At 35.9% G+C, this 16,093-nt stretch overlaps 1 protein-coding gene across 2 annotated transcripts in view; it reads right to left on the reverse strand.

Annotated features, from left to right (window-relative positions):
- BLTP1 (bridge-like lipid transfer protein family member 1) overlaps positions 1 to 16,093 on the reverse strand; it is a 191,765-nt gene that overhangs the window by 12,902 nt on the left and 162,770 nt on the right. For both annotated transcript variants that reach the window (XM_030863930.2, XM_030863932.2), the window contains 8 exons: positions 11,350 to 11,511; positions 10,723 to 10,862; positions 9,090 to 9,291; positions 5,625 to 5,825; positions 4,648 to 4,827; positions 2,249 to 2,386; positions 1,282 to 1,539; positions 226 to 376 (listed from right to left, as the gene is read on the reverse strand). In XM_030863930.2, the coding sequence (XP_030719790.1) occupies positions 226 to 376; positions 1,282 to 1,539; positions 2,249 to 2,386; positions 4,648 to 4,827; positions 5,625 to 5,825; positions 9,090 to 9,291; positions 10,723 to 10,862; positions 11,350 to 11,511 (1,432 nt within the window). The remainder of the gene's footprint in view (positions 1 to 225; positions 377 to 1,281; positions 1,540 to 2,248; positions 2,387 to 4,647; positions 4,828 to 5,624; positions 5,826 to 9,089; positions 9,292 to 10,722; positions 10,863 to 11,349; positions 11,512 to 16,093) is intronic.

A 16,093-nucleotide genomic window follows, 5' to 3' on the forward strand; every position in this document is an offset into this window, starting at 1 on the left:
TTCCTTATCATTTTCTATCTTTTTAGAACACATTTCATGCTGTTTTTATGTTACAATATCTTTAGGATTAAACCATTTTCAGGATAAAGGTATATAATCTTTTATCTACTGTCTTCACTGTCTCAAACATTGCAGCTTTAAAAAAAGGTTTTGAACTGCTTTACTACAATTAGAAAAATTACAACTAATGATTAAATATATTTTCTTTGTATCTGAATAGCTTACGTTGTATTTCCCATTACATTACTCATATTCATTTGAACGTTTAATTGCTTCAGGTTGATAGCGAACACGACAAGTGTTTCCCATGGGGTCCCTTGTTGGCTTGCCGCTTTGTTCGATTTGTTAAAAGGAGTTGATGTTTTCGAAAGTGAATCTAAAAATAGAAAATCAAATGTACATTCACATAGATGCTCAGCCAATTACAAAGCAAAAACTACCCATCACTATAATCCAGAGAGTAAAATAATGATATTCTTGTGTTAAAACCTAACATTTACTAGCTGTCATATTGCCTCCAAAATATTAATAGTTACCATTTACTGAACGGTCAGTAAGGGTTGCCAGCCTTACTTCTTGAAAGCTCATAGTTCTGTATGAGCTCCATCTTATATGAGGAGATTCTGGTGTGCATGGGATATAGCAGCACAGATCGTTTATCACCCTAGGATTTTCTTACCAAAGGAGAAAATCATAAGTTGCTGCTGCCAAGAAGAGAACTTGGAAGGTAGGTACCATTCTGAAATGCAGAGGCTGGCTGGGGTGCCTGTCTTCTGTGTTCTTATGGACTTAGTATACATCCTGAGTCCTGCATTGGCTCATTATACTCTAATCTTACCTTGGGACATGAACTACATCATTCATTTTATATACTTAGACACAAGTAGAGCCTTGAGCACATAAGAGTTAAAAAAAAAATAGTGGCTGAATAAAAGAATGACTGAAAGACTGAAAGAATGCAAAGATTAACTTTTTCAATATGGAGTTTACAACACTGTAGGTCTGTTTTACTTCCTGTGGTGCATGCTAACATTATGCTTATTCCTCTCTCCCTATCCCTTTTCAAAGCGACTAGCCATCCAGCTGTCTCTTCTGCTAGCAAATACTGTGAAGTGCTTTGTCTGTTGTTTGGTTTGGGGTTCCTCCCTCAACCCCGCATCTCCATAAAAACCTGCAAGAGAGTAACTTCCTGCAGTTGGGGCAGAAGTCTGGGAGTAACTAATTAAGATTTTTATCTTGGGGTCACTGGAGGGCTACTGATAACAAGGAGAGCAGTGTTACCTCTTTGGGGAACTGAAGAATCAGACACACTTCTTGACCTTATGGAAGCTGGGGATTTTAGGCTCTGTGCTGCTGTCCCTGGTGACATGGTGCTGTTTGTCATATGCTCATTGAACACATTAGGTGACTGAGGCATGTGGGTGAAAGAGGCTGACTGACTAGGCTGCTCCCAGGTCCTGCAGTAAGCTTTCCTTGAAGATTCGGGGGAAAGGTGTTGGCTTACACCTTCAATGGAATCAGGTGTCCCTGGGCCAGATGCTAACAGAAAAGTAGATAGCAAAAACAAAATTAACAGGGTAATATCATCATGTTATAAAATAAGGAATTTCACCACTCCACCATTTCTAATCACATTTTATATTCCTTCCAGTTCTCTGACAACTGTATGATGTACATTTTGCAAAGTACATTCCAGCATGTTATTTTTTTAAATTCTCACAGAAACTCCATAAGATGGGTAGGACAGGCACTCCGTCCCATATTACAGATGAGGGAGTAGACCCAGACCCAGATTTCTGATATTTTCTACTGTATCATGCTAACTCTGTCTTTCACTTACGCAGTGTAATACTACAACAATATCTAAGTCCAAGAGAAAAAATGCAATATGATAGCATGTCCCCAATATATTCTATTTTCCATGTTTAACCATGATTAACTTGGTTAAATGTATTTCTGTGTTTCCAGATTTTACAAAGATTACAGGGTAATCATTACAGAATAAAAATCAGCTGAACTTAACCCCTGAGAGTGCAAGTATTTTGTGACCTCCAGTGCTAGTGCATTCCCAGTGGTTATTTGCACATTAAAGGGGCTCCACTAACATTTGCTGAATGAGTGAAAGAATTGCAGGGTACAACTTACCAAGTAAGACAAAGTTTGTGTTATCAATCATGGATCTTGTTACTATTGTAATCAAAATGAAAAGCAGCCTAAGTATAATTTATAATTACATAAACAAGCTTACTTGGCAAATTTATAGTTTGGTCTCCAAGGAACAGGCGTCTTGCAATACTCCTCCTATACCAAGCTCTTGGAAATGCTAGAATTTCACTGAGGCGGCGCATGTCATATTTAAAGGAAGCAGACCCTATATCACAAACAGCTGATACATAAATAAAGTTTGTTAGAACACATTTCCAAAACCTTTAATATTTTCACATGGTAGGTAATAATAGGACATGATATTACACAACTGAATTATAATTCTATTACAATTCATGAAATACCAAAATAAGTTACATAGTATGATTAGTAAGTGATAATGTGTTCCTTCCACAAATGATAAAAATAGCACATTCTGCACTGTTAGTTCCATTTTTAAGGTGAGGGCAAATTGGAATTCTATTATCAAGTGATGATATTGTGAAATTCTCAGAGAGGATCTAAAGATCGGTCTTACAAACAGCTTCCAGCTTTAACATAGAGCTCTTCTCAAATATGGGAAATGAATCATCAGGATGAGCTAGAATACAAACTTCCTCAAAAGTAGCTGCAAACCAAATAACTGTATGGCAAAAACTACTATTTTCCTTTTAGACAGAAAGCGGCCACTTGTCAATCTGAAAGCACTCTCATGGCTGTCTTCCCGGGGTTCTGCTCTGAGCACACTGCTGCTTTTGCTTCACGTGCCTTCTATTCCTCCACCATAGCTTCTGTTGCATTTACATGCCAACATCTCCCAAACCTGAAGTGTCTGTTTCAGTCTGAGCCCATAACCACACAGCCCATTAGCCAATTGCCTACCAGACCCTTTCACCTCAAGGTCGTATAGGCCATTTCCTTCTTTATTTTCTATCTAAGTTAATGACCTCACTGTCCCTTCAGTCACCTAAGCTAAAAGTTTGAGGCATCCCTGTCTCCTCTACTGCTCCTCATACAACTTGTCCTTAAGCTTGTGGATTCTCATATTTCTCTTGAAACCATTCCCTCTACTCTTTTTTTCCTATAACAACTCAGGCCCTCATCCCCTATTGCTTAGTCTGTTTCAACAGCTTCCTCAAGCATCTTTCCACTCCACCACCTCTTTTCATTCAGCCATCAAAACTCCCTTCCTAAAACATCAATCTGAAGCATCTTCCTTTTTTTTAAAAATGTAAACAGATTATTTTATAATCCATATATAATTTTGGTTGTTTTTTATGGTAAGAACACTTAACATGAAATCTACCAGCTACAGATTTTTAAACGTACAATACAGTATTGTCATCTTTCGGGACAGTGTTGTCATATCATTTCTTAAAAATTCTAAGGGCTTCTCCCCGCCCAAAGGATCAGAACCCTGTTCTTTAGCCTGGCATATGAGTCCCCCCTACCCCAATCATGTCCTGGGCTATTTTACCAGCTTTACCTCTAGCCAACTCCTCTCTCCCTCTGGCCTCACCTACTGTGTACAACTAACTAAATGTTCAGTTATACCTATGCTTCAGCTTCAGTGAATCAAAGTATGCTCCAAAAGCATACTTTCTGACACTTCTGTACCATTAAATACCATGTTGCTATAGCCAAGGATATTCCTACATAATTTTGAAGATCTGACCCAACATCATCTCCTTTGTGAAGCTTTCTCTGATCACTCATATAAAGCAGAATATGTTTCCTCCTCTTTAAGTAAACCTCCATTATAGGATTTATCACACTGCACTGTAATTTGTCTACTAATAAGACCTTCCCTTATTCATGCCTGCACCTTCAAGCATCTAGCAGAGTTCCTGGCACAAGTTCACTGTAAAATAAAGGCTCAGTATATGTTTGCTGAATGACCAAACATATATTGTGTTGAGTGAGTTAAGTATACTTACTATATCTTTTCAGTTAATAATTTTAAAAATTTTCACTTGCATAGTACTCTGAATTCTTCAAAATGTTCTACATGCATTTAATTTTAAATACTCAAATCACAACGTAAAGAAAATGAGCAAGTGAATCTGTCCATAGTTATGTAACTAGTTATAAAGCTGGCAACACATATGCACACAACTCAAGATCTAATGACACCAAGTAAAAAATTTTCAACACTCATCTCTCCTTAGTGTTTTAAGAATTTCTAATTAAAAAATCAAACAAAAAATCATAAACTTTACCAATTCATGGTAGAGAAGCGAAGAAGCAGTTTTCAGTGATTCAATTAGGCATATTTTGGCCCTTGGGTGATATTTCCATGTATTTATCTAGCAATCATATTTCTAACATTGATTACCTGGACTGAGATAATACTTGGCTGGACAGTTATTCTTCTCCTTTAAATCAATTTGTCACTGAATGCTTAATATTACTAAATGTATTTAATAATTAAACACAAAAAGGAGGCCCTTATTTAATTCTGGAAAAACAGTATTTTAATTAAAAAACTATAAAATTCAATACCAGATATATTTATTAGTGTAGTGTCCATTTTGCTTGCAGACTTGCTTACAGACTGACTTTCAAAAAATGAGGCACCTCCAGAACGCCTTATCCGAGACAAACTCACTTTTACAAACTCAAGATTTATACTGAGTGAGTCTTTTCGACCAGTGACTGAAGTGGCTTCTTCATCCACATTCCCTTTAAAAAAAAAAAAAAAACAACAAACCAAAAACACATGCGTGTGAACACACACACACCCATATACATATGTATACACACACACACAACTACCTAGTTACATGAAATTATCCAATAGGCTAGAATATGCTATCAAATAACATCACTTAAGTGAGTAAAAATTTAAACAGAATGACCTAATGAGCATTAGGCATTCCTAACAATAATTTTATAGGTTCAAGCCCATAAACATAATAGATGATTTTTACAGCGTCCCTCCAGCAAAAATTAGGATGGACATGGAGTGTGTGTCTTTATTTGTCTAAATAAGTCAAGAGACATTCACTAATATCAACATCCTATGCATTTTTTAGTGGTAAATCTGCACTTTAAAATGCCAGGGGAATTTAAGTTCACTAAATAACGAGTAATAATAGTCTCATTTTAAATTAACAAATGTGATGCACACCCTTTAAAAATTTACTATTTATAAAATATAATTTTTTATACAAATAGACAATGATTTGATGAAACATTTAAAATTTAAGTAACATAAGTAACCTCATATCTGAAGCGACTGCACAGTGTATATCACTTGTAAGATATTTGGAGTTTTAAAATTCTTACATAATTGATTTACCTACATTACTTATTTCATATTTCTACTTATTATGTAGAGACAGGATAGATATTATCAAGAAGAAAAGTAAAGTTTCTGATCTCATTTTATATCCATTATTAAAGATAACATTTCTAAAAAGATCAAAGCTTGAAAAGATGCGATAAATTTGAAAAAGATGCAGACATGCTAAGTATACCTAATCCTCCTGATCCAGGTGTAAGGCCAGAAACAGCAGTTTTTTGTTTCCCTGCTCCGTATGGATGAAATACATAAAGTGAAAAGTCAGACATGCACGCAGTGAAGCTCAACCCAGATGAACTGCTGCTGGAACTGGTCAGATCTGACTGACTACTACTATGTCGACTTCTGCCAAGAGGGCTGCCTAATCCTGACAAACCTACAGGGAACACAAGAACACCAAAATATTTATAAGCCACAGAAAATTTAAAAAACTGTCACTAATATAGTCTCAAGAAACAAACATGACTTGAAAATAAAGTGAAAATAGTCAAACATTAACCGATCAATAGAGTTAAATCCTTGAAATTAAAATGAGGACTTAGATGTATTTTCCAGTTAATTCATAAACTAAGGCTGAATATTCTGTTCATCTTTGAAATAATTATTTATACATATGACTGGCCAACTCCATGGTTTCCTGTTTCTTTTCTCCTTTGTTCTACAGGGAGCAGGCTGTGGAAGAGGTACAAAACAGCTGGGTTTTAAGCAATGGAGGAGAAGAATGAACTGTAAAAAACCCAAACCATATAGCTGGAGTCCACATTTCCCAGAAACAGTGGAAACAGAGTAAGGTACACAAATAGAGAAAGTTGAGGATCTCCTTCTCTTAGGCAGCTACGTGCCCTCACTGGCAACATCTACCGTGGGTGGACAGACTAATTCCAAATATGCTTTAAACATAAAAAAATATGAGACTGTCTGAATGGAGCTTTATATGATTTGCCAGTGATTCTAAAATACGTATCTCCAGACCAGACTTCTTTTGGATTCATATATTGCAGCTGGTTACTTGACATCCCACTAGAATGGATCACAGACATGTGATCACCGACATGGTAAGACAAAGCTTACCATGTCCAAAACTGAACTGATCTTTTCCCCTAATCTGCTTTTCTTCCAGTATTTCCCATCTCTTTAAGTAACATTTCCATGCAAATAGCTCAGCCAGAAACCTGGGAGCTATCTGTCATCCTTCCCACTTGTAACTTCCTATCATGCAACTTATCACCATATCATTTCTATGTCTAACAACATATACCAAGTATGTCCATTTTCGTCCATCTTACTATTGCTATTCTAGCCTAAACAATGATCAATTCTGGGCTGCTGAAATGGCCAATTTCTCTGCCTGCTTCCTTTCACTCTTGTTCTCCTCCAAGCAACTGCCACACTGCAGCTCGACTAGTGTTCTAGAAGTGTGAATGATAATCACGTCCACTTCCCTGCTTAACCTCTCAGGTGGCTTCCCTGAATGATACAGCTCTTTCCTATCTATATAAATCTTGCTCATGCCAGTATACCCTTTGTTCACCATGCTCCACTTATACTAGTTGTATTCTTTTTATTTTTCAGAGTTGTCAAACTCTTTCCTACTTCATGAATTCTTGTATTCTGTACCTGGAGTGTTTATTCCCCCAACTCTCTGCTTGGCTAACTCATATTTAACCTACTTCATGTTTCCACTTAAAACATGTTTGTTTGCTTATTATCTGTTTCTCCAAATTCAATTTAAGTTCCATATTAGCAGGCACTATGTCTGTTAGCTAAGTTCACTACAGTATATCCAACCCCTAGTACTGACCCAGAACTCAGTAAAGTTCAATAAAGATCCTTTAAAAGAATGGATATTGTCGTAACCTACATTTCTTATACATTTATTCTCATCATCATTCCTTCTTTCATGCTTTATGATGATAGAATAAGAGGTGCTGTTTCATTCGTTAATTTTCTAAAATAAATGTGGACATAAAAATAGCTGCTCATTTTATTTTCCTCTCATTATATATTTCTAGCATAGTACATATACACTGCTATAATAATTTGTGTTAATAATTTGTGATATATTGTCATTAAGAAAAAAGTGAATATCCCAACAGAGAAATGGGCATGGGCATATTTATCCCCCTCTGTCAAACAGCCAATAAAGTAACAATATAGATTAAAATAATAAAATCCCGTTTTAGTCAATCATATTAACAATGATTGAAAATAAATTTAAAGCAAAGTGTTGGGAAGAGTACAGTGAACTTGGCGTTCAGATACATTGTGGTGAAGATGCAGAAATCTTTATAGTCTTACTAGAGCGTAAAATATATCAAACACCTTAAAATGTTTGCACTCTCTGACTTAGGAATTCCACTTTTAAGAATTAATCCTATGGATGTTTAAAAATATTTATATACAGAGATACTCATCTCAATATTATTCACAAAATAAAAACCAAAGAGCCCAGAGAGTTTCAAATATATGATCAAAATGATGTTATATCATACAGTCATTAAAGTTATTTTAGAGATAAATACTTAATAATTTGGGAAAACCTATATTTAAAATTTCTGAAAGTTACATAGCAGAAGAGACCATATTTCAGTCTTTCCTGGGAAAAAGATCATATCTTCACAAAAATGCTAGAGAGTAGGTAGGAACTGATAAAGGGATATTATTATTTTCATTTTTGATACTTTTCTGTTTCCTTTATGTTCTGTAATAAACAATGAGTTAATTTTATAATCAAAAAAATGTGTTTTCAAAAACCAGCACTACCGCTCCAACGTGTTGTTGACTACAATACAATTCCAGCAGCAATATTTAGGAGCTAAGTGTAAGACAGTGGGCTATGGCATTAGCAAAAATCTTATTTGTAAAATATCAACTTTTTGTTTTGAAAATTTTCAGAGATTTACACAGCAAAGCAAATGTTTTGCTTTAGCCATTTCTCCACATTGCGGAATATCCCCTGGGGGCAGAATCACCCCCCCCACTGCTTGAAAACACTGAACATTAGTTCTCTCATCAATTTTCATTCATTCTAGTCTCTCTTTTAAAAAATGGCCAAGAAAATCTTTATTTTTTTGCATTTGTGATTTCTAAATGATTTTTAGGGCAGAAATGACACAGTTTTAATACAGTGAAGTGTGACTATCTCATCAGGAAATCATCAGTTCTGCTTTAAAAACTAAACCTTTCATGAAACAAACATTTGAGGTAGGTAACAAAATTTACCATTAAGTCTTTTTATACACACACACACACACACACACACACAATGTGATATACTTTTAATTCAGTGTGATAAGAAATCCTTGCAAGATAATACTACATCTCTTATTTACCATTTGCAACACTGATTACTTGTAATGTAAAAATATAGCATAAAATCACTCAGAAGTACTTGAACACATTATCACTCATACCTCATAGTGCATGTAATGCGTACGTGAAACCAACAACAAAATGCTATCCCACTGCCATTCCTTTGTAATAAAATACACTCAAAACTTTGATCTACTATAGATTTTTTTCTACAAGTACTCTAATTCTCAAATATTCTCCTTTTCCAAATTTATTTATTTGGCAATATATATTACTGTTAAAATAATATTTGGCTTTATGCCAATTGAATAAAAGAATGTTTCCACACCTGGTATTCCAGTTTTGCTTGCAGAGGTCTTTGTTCCACTCTGAGGAGCATTACCTCCAGGGGATAAAGTCTCTGCAGGATACGTAGCCCCTAAAGTCTCCAGTTCTCCTCGGTTTGAAGAAAACACCAAGTCCAGGGATGGCAGCTTTAGCATGCATTCTACTCTTGACACCGGTAAACAGCTAAACTTGATCTGTGAGGGCTAAAAAGTGCAGAAAGCCAAAACAAAAGTTTCTAGGAGCTAGATGATTAAAAATTTTCCCACTGGACTCCAAAAATTACATTCAGTTTCCATTTCAGTCTACATATACCAAATTTATTATTTGACACTTAAAAGAATTTTGTCTTACTTAAAAGAATTTTGTCTTTAGTGTGTCCTACCTTTTTCAAACAGACACACGATACATTAACCAAAGTATATTAACAAAATGGTATCATTTAAAAAACTCTAAATATTTGAGGAACTATCTCTAAGCAGTAAATATGTAGACATTTAGATAATTCAGAACATTAAAGATGTTTACGTTCATATTGTTCATAATCAAGTATTATAAAGGAAATGATTTCCTTTTATACTAAAATTTTAAAAGGCTATTGCATTAATAACTGAAGTTTTACAAACTTTCAAGCCCTCACTCATTACATGTTTTCATCAGATCTTCAAAAAAGCTTGTGTAAAAACTCCAGAAGATCAGACTGAAGTTCTTTTGGCCAAATTGCTATTGTAGAAATTAATCTGAACAGATGATCATTAGCGTTTCTTTTTTTTTCTTTTTTTGCAGTACGTGGGCCTCTCACTGTTGTAGCCTCTCCCATTGCGGAGCACAGGCTCCGGACGTGCAGGCTCAGCGGCCATGGCTCACGGGCCCAGCCGCTCCGCGGCATGTGGGATCTTCCCGGGCCGGGGCACGAACCCAGGTCCCCTGCATCGGCAGGCGGACTCTCAACCACTGCACCACCAGGGAGCCCCAACAGCGTTATTTTTTAATTAAGGCAGGTACACTTTTTTCAGATATAACACTATTGCACACTTAATAAACTACCATACAGTGTAAACATAACTTTTATATGCACTGAGGAATCAAAAACATGTAACTTGCTTCACTGCAATATTTGCTTTATTGCAGTGGTGGTTTGGAACTGAACCCACAATATCTCTCAGGTATGCCTATACTCCTAAAAGCCTACAGATAGGACTGAATTTTAGAATAAAATACTAAATATATAACTCTTAGAAAAATCTAACAAAGGTACTATTGTGACTTTGTATCTCAATTTCACTTTATATCTGCCCCCAAATGACCATAATGACAAGAAATATAGGCGCCATCATAAAAAATGGCATAGAGTGCTGAAAAAGTTTTAACTTACATATTTTCACATTTGCCACAAAAGTATGAGATCTCAATTTTGAAAACTCAGATATGAACCTCCTCAGCAGACAAGTAAATACACACATAAAGTTGTACATATACTTCCCAAAGGTTCACACAACCTCTAAGCCATCATAGACATACTAAAGGTCCATGAAGCTTAAGAAAACGTTAAAGGGTAGTAATATTGTAAATGTTCAAATAAACTTAAGAAAATTTTTTTTTCTTTAAAACAGAAAGGAATAAATGAAGTATATCACCTGAACTCGTACATAAACCACAACATCTACAGGAAAGGAAGAGTAAGCAGATGTTGAAGATGATACTAGTGATGTTGTTGATTCTTCCATAGGATCTGGTATTTCAAAATGTCCCATATCTTCATCTTGTGAGCTGATAGCTGTTAAAATATTTAGTTTTAAGTGCACTCTTAGGGCAAGGGCAAACTATTTATTAAAAGATCTTTTTCTCTTATGCTAGTACTGAGATCAGGGGTATGAACGCACAGAAAACACTGGCTCTGTAGCCCATCATTCTATACATCTATCCCTATTCAAACCTCTTACTCATTCCTCCAAACTCTGATTCCCTGCTGCTATACCAAACAACGAACAAAGAAAAAAGTAATTATGCCTTTGCCCTCAAGGAGTTTCCAGTCCAAGAAACACACTAACATAGGACCTAAAAATGTTAATTTCGTCACTAGCTGTGGCCGTGGAAGAATCGTAAAACCCCACCAGGACTAGATGGTCTCTCAAGTTCTTCTTCAGTTCTATAATTCCTTTACATTTATCACTGAATATATAATAGCATTAAGAAATCCTTCTAAGTAATAGGACCCCAAAGTACATGTGATGGGAAAATAAGTATATAAAGAGGACACTCACTTGTATAGTTCCTTTCAACTGGTGTAATTGGGATAGTTTCCAGAGCCTTTTCCAGAAAGTCTAATAGGCAGGGACTAATAACCATTTCTTCTGGCAATGACTGAAGTGCTACCCAGGCATATAACTTGGCTGTTTTTACTCCTCCACTTCCTTTTCCTTTGGCTAGAACATTTAAGGGTGTGAAGTGAATTTAATAGTTTCCATAAAACATACAATAATTTTGTGAGAAATGAGAATTATATGACAGTTTAATCACAGGAAACACCTCTTATTTAAAACCATACAAGAATGCAATAAAAATAGGTTGAAAGAAATCATAAATTATTGTTAGAATACAAAGATAATCAATGATGTATATAAAAGTACAACAGTTATTCCTATTTGCTCTAGGTAACAAATTTTGGTTCAATTTTTCAAGTTTATACTTTGCTAACGCTCTCATTAGTATTATTTTAGCATTTAATCTCTCATTTAGTATTATTTTGTCCACTTGAGGAGTAAGATGTAGACAATTTTGACTAATGATATTCTGTGGCAAGTTGAGGAAAAACATCATTGTTTTTAGGTTTTCCTGTGTTCTTGCTGTTCTTACCTTGTATGCATTTATAATGCCTCCTTACATGGGCTGCACCTCTCTTTCCTTCTACCTGACTAAATATTTCCACATCAGTAGAATGGTTATAATAGCTAACTAATATTTAGCTAACTTTGGCTTAGGTTTCCAACTCCAGCATGTATTAGCTTGTAAAAGTAGGAAAGAAATGCAACTTCTGTGAGCTTTAAATTTCATGTATAAAATGGGGACAATATTGATAATATCTGCCTTGCACTTAATGGACATACATGTGTCTTGTCAATTTAAAAGTGATCTAGGGACTTACCCAGTGGTCCACTGGTAAAGAATCTGCCTTCCAACGTAGGGGATATGGCTTCAATCCCTGGTCAGGGAACTAAGATCCCACATGCTGTGGGGCAACTAAGCCCACACACTGCAACTACTGAGCCCGTGTGCCGCAACTACAGAGCACATGCACTCTGGAGCCCACGCGCCACAACTAGAGACAAGCCCATGCCTCGCAACGAGAGATCCCATGTGCCACAACTAAGACCCAACGCAGAGAGCAGAAGCAAGAATAACTACAATCCTGCAGCCTGTGGAACAAAAACCACATTCACAGAAAGACAAGATGAAAAGGCAGAAGGCTATGTACCAGATGAAGGAACAAGACAAAACCCCAGAAAAACAACTAAATGAAGTGGAGACAGGCAACCTTCCAGAAAAAGAATTCAGAATAATGATAGTGAAGATGATTTAGGACCTCAGAAAAAGAATGGAGGCAAAGATCGAGAAGATGCAAGAGATGTTTAAAAAAGACCTAGAAGAATTAAAGAACAAACAAACAGAGATGAACAATACAATAACTGAAATGAAAACTACACTAGAAGGAATCAATAGGAGAATAACTGAGGCAGAAGAACGGATAAGTGACCTGGAAGATAGAATGGTGGCATTCACTGCTGCAGAACAGAATAAAGAAAAAAGAATGAAAAGAAATGAAGACAGCCTAAGAGACCTCTGGGACAACATTAAACGCAACACCATTCACATTACAGGGGTCCCAGAAGGAGAAGAGAGAGAGAAAGGACCCGAGAAAATATGTGAAGAGATTATAGTCGAAAACTTCCCTAACATGGGAAAGGAAATAGCCACCCAAGTCCAGGAAGCGCAGACAGTCCCATACAGGATAAACCCAAGGAGAAACACGTCGAGACACATAGTAATCAAATTGGCAAAAATTAAAGACAAAGAAAAATTATTAAAAGCAGCAAGGGAAAAACAACAAATAACATACAAGGGAACTCCCATAAGGTTAACAGCTGATTTCTCAGCAGAAACTCTACAAGCCAGAAGGGAGTGGCATGATATACTTAAAGTGATTAAACGGAAAAACCTACAACCAAGATTACTCTACCCAGCAAGGATCTCATTCAGATTCGATGGAGAAATCAAAAGCTTTACAGACAAGCAAAAGCTAAGAGAATTCAGCACCACCAAACCAGCTCTACAACAAATGCTAAAGGAACTACTCTAAGTGGGAAACAAAAGAGAAGAAAGGACCTACAAAAACAAACCCAAAACAATTAGAAAATGGTAGTAGGAACATACATATCAATAATTACCCTAAACCTGAATGGATTAAATGCTCCAACCAAAAGACACAGGCTTGCTGAATGGATACAAAAACAAGACCCATATATATGCTGTCTACAAGAGACCCACTTCAGACCTAGGGACACATTCAGACTGAAAGTGAGGGGATGGAAAAAGATATTCCATGCAAATGGAAATCAAAAGAAAGCTGGAGCAGCAATACTCATATCAGATAAAATAGACTTTAAAATAAAGAATGTTACAAGAGACAAGGAAGGACACTACACAATGATCAGGGTATCAATCCAAGAAGAAGATATAACAATTATATATGCACCCAACATAGGAGCACCTCAATACATAAGGCAACTGATAACAGCTATAAAAGAGGAAATCGACAGTAACACAATAATAGTGGGGGACTTTAACACCTCACTTACACCAATGGACAGATCATCCAAACAGAAAATTAATAAGGAAACCCAAGCTTTAAATGACATGACAGACCAGATAGATTTAATTGATATTTATAGGACATTCCATCCAAAAACAGCAGATTACACTTTCTTCTCAAATGCGCACGGAACATTCTCCAGGATAGATCACATCTTGGGTCACAAATCAAGCCTCAGTAAATTTAAGAAAATTAAAATCATATCAAGCATCTTTTCTGACCACAACGCTATGAGAGTAGAAATGAATTACAGGGAAAAAAATGTAAAAAACACAAACACGTGGAGGCTAAACAATATGTTACTAAATAACCAAGAGATCACTGAAGAAATCAAAGAGGAAATCAAAAAATATCTAGAGATAAATGACAATGAAAACACGATGATCCAAAACCTATGGGATGCAGCAAAAGCAGTTCTAAGAGGGAAGTTTATAGCAATACAAGCCTACCTCAAGAAACAAGAAAAATCTCAAATAAACAATCTAACCTTACACCTAAAGGAACTAGAGAAAGAAGAACAAACAAAGCCCAAACTTAGCAGAAGGAAAGAAATCATAAAGATCAGAGCAGAAATCAATGAAATAGAAACAAAGAAAACAATAGCAAAGATCAATAAAACTAAAAGCTGGTTCTTTGAGAAGATAAAATTGATAAACCATTAGCAACATTCATCAAGAAAAAGAGGGAGAGGACTCAATAAAATTAGAAATGAAAAAGAAGTTACAACAGACACCGCAGAAATACAAAGCATCCTAAGAGACTACTACAAGCAACTCTATGCCAATAAAATGGACAACCTGGAAGAAATGGACAAATTCTTAGAAAGGTATAACCTTCCAAGACTGAACCAGGAAGAAACAGAAAATATGAACAGACCGATCACAAGTAATGAAATTGAAACTGTGATTAAAAATCTTCCAACAAACAAAAGTCCAGGACCAGATGGCTTCACAGGTGAATTCTATCAAACATTTAGAGAAGAGCTAACACCCATCCTTCACAAACTCTTCCAAAAAACTGCAGAGGAAGCAACACTCCCAAACACATTCTATGAGGCCACCATCACCCTGATACCAAAACCAGCCAAAATAAAAAATAAAAAAGACCCAACACAGCCAAACATAAATTAAAAAATATATAAAAGTGATCTAAAAATGTTAGTCATTATTATCACGATTACTGGCTACTTTAAAAGATTTATCAAGTTCCATCTCTCAAATAAAGATTTTTCAAATAATTCTTGTCCAGTCCAATATTCCCTTTTTTGGATATTCTACTTTATATATATAAGGTATTATTCACATGGTATAGTAGCCAGATTCCAAGATAACTTCCAATAGTCCTTTCCTCCTGGTATTCACGCCCTTGTGTAGTTCCCTCCCACACTGAATAAGGCTCACCTGTATGATCAATTAGACATTGTGGAAGTGATGTTACATGAGTTCTGAGACTAAGCCATAAAAGATATTGCAGCTTCAGCCATGTTCTCTTTTGGATCACTCCTTTTGAGGGAATGTCAGCTGCCATGTCCTGAGAACACTCAGGGACCCCAGTGGAGAGACCCATGTGGGGAGAAACTAAAGCACCAGCTTGCCAGCCATGTGAATGGGATACAATGGAAGCAGATTTCCAGACCCAGTCAGGCATTTGGATGACTGCAGCCCTAGCCAACATCCTGACTGTAGCTTCATAAAAGACTGTGAAGTTAGATTCACCCTGCCAAACTGCTCCTGAATTTCTGATCCACAGAAGGTGTGTTTGAGATTTTAAGCCACTAAATTTGTGATAATTTGTTATGCAATAATAGATAATTAATAAATGTGGCTAAGTCCAGTGTACTCTGTCTTAAATGTATAACTTTGATGTTTCCATCTAGATCATAAGCTCCCAGATATAACTTTGATGTTTCCATCTAGATCATAAGCTCCCAGATTTGAACTACATTAAGACTTTTCTAAATATATATAGATCTAAAAAATTAAGTAAACTTTAAGTATATTAAGTTTATTTTAACAACAGATATTCTAAGGTAATATCAGTTTGAGAACTAGGCAAAAGTAGTTGGCCAACACTTCCACATATGAACTTTGTACAGTTGTTACTGATAAGTCTAAGTCCTTTCTTAAACGTGAATTTGA

This window comes from Globicephala melas, chromosome 5 (assembly GCF_963455315.2).
Source record: "Globicephala melas chromosome 5, mGloMel1.2, whole genome shotgun sequence".
NCBI classification, from domain to species: Eukaryota; Metazoa; Chordata; class Mammalia; order Artiodactyla; family Delphinidae; genus Globicephala; species Globicephala melas.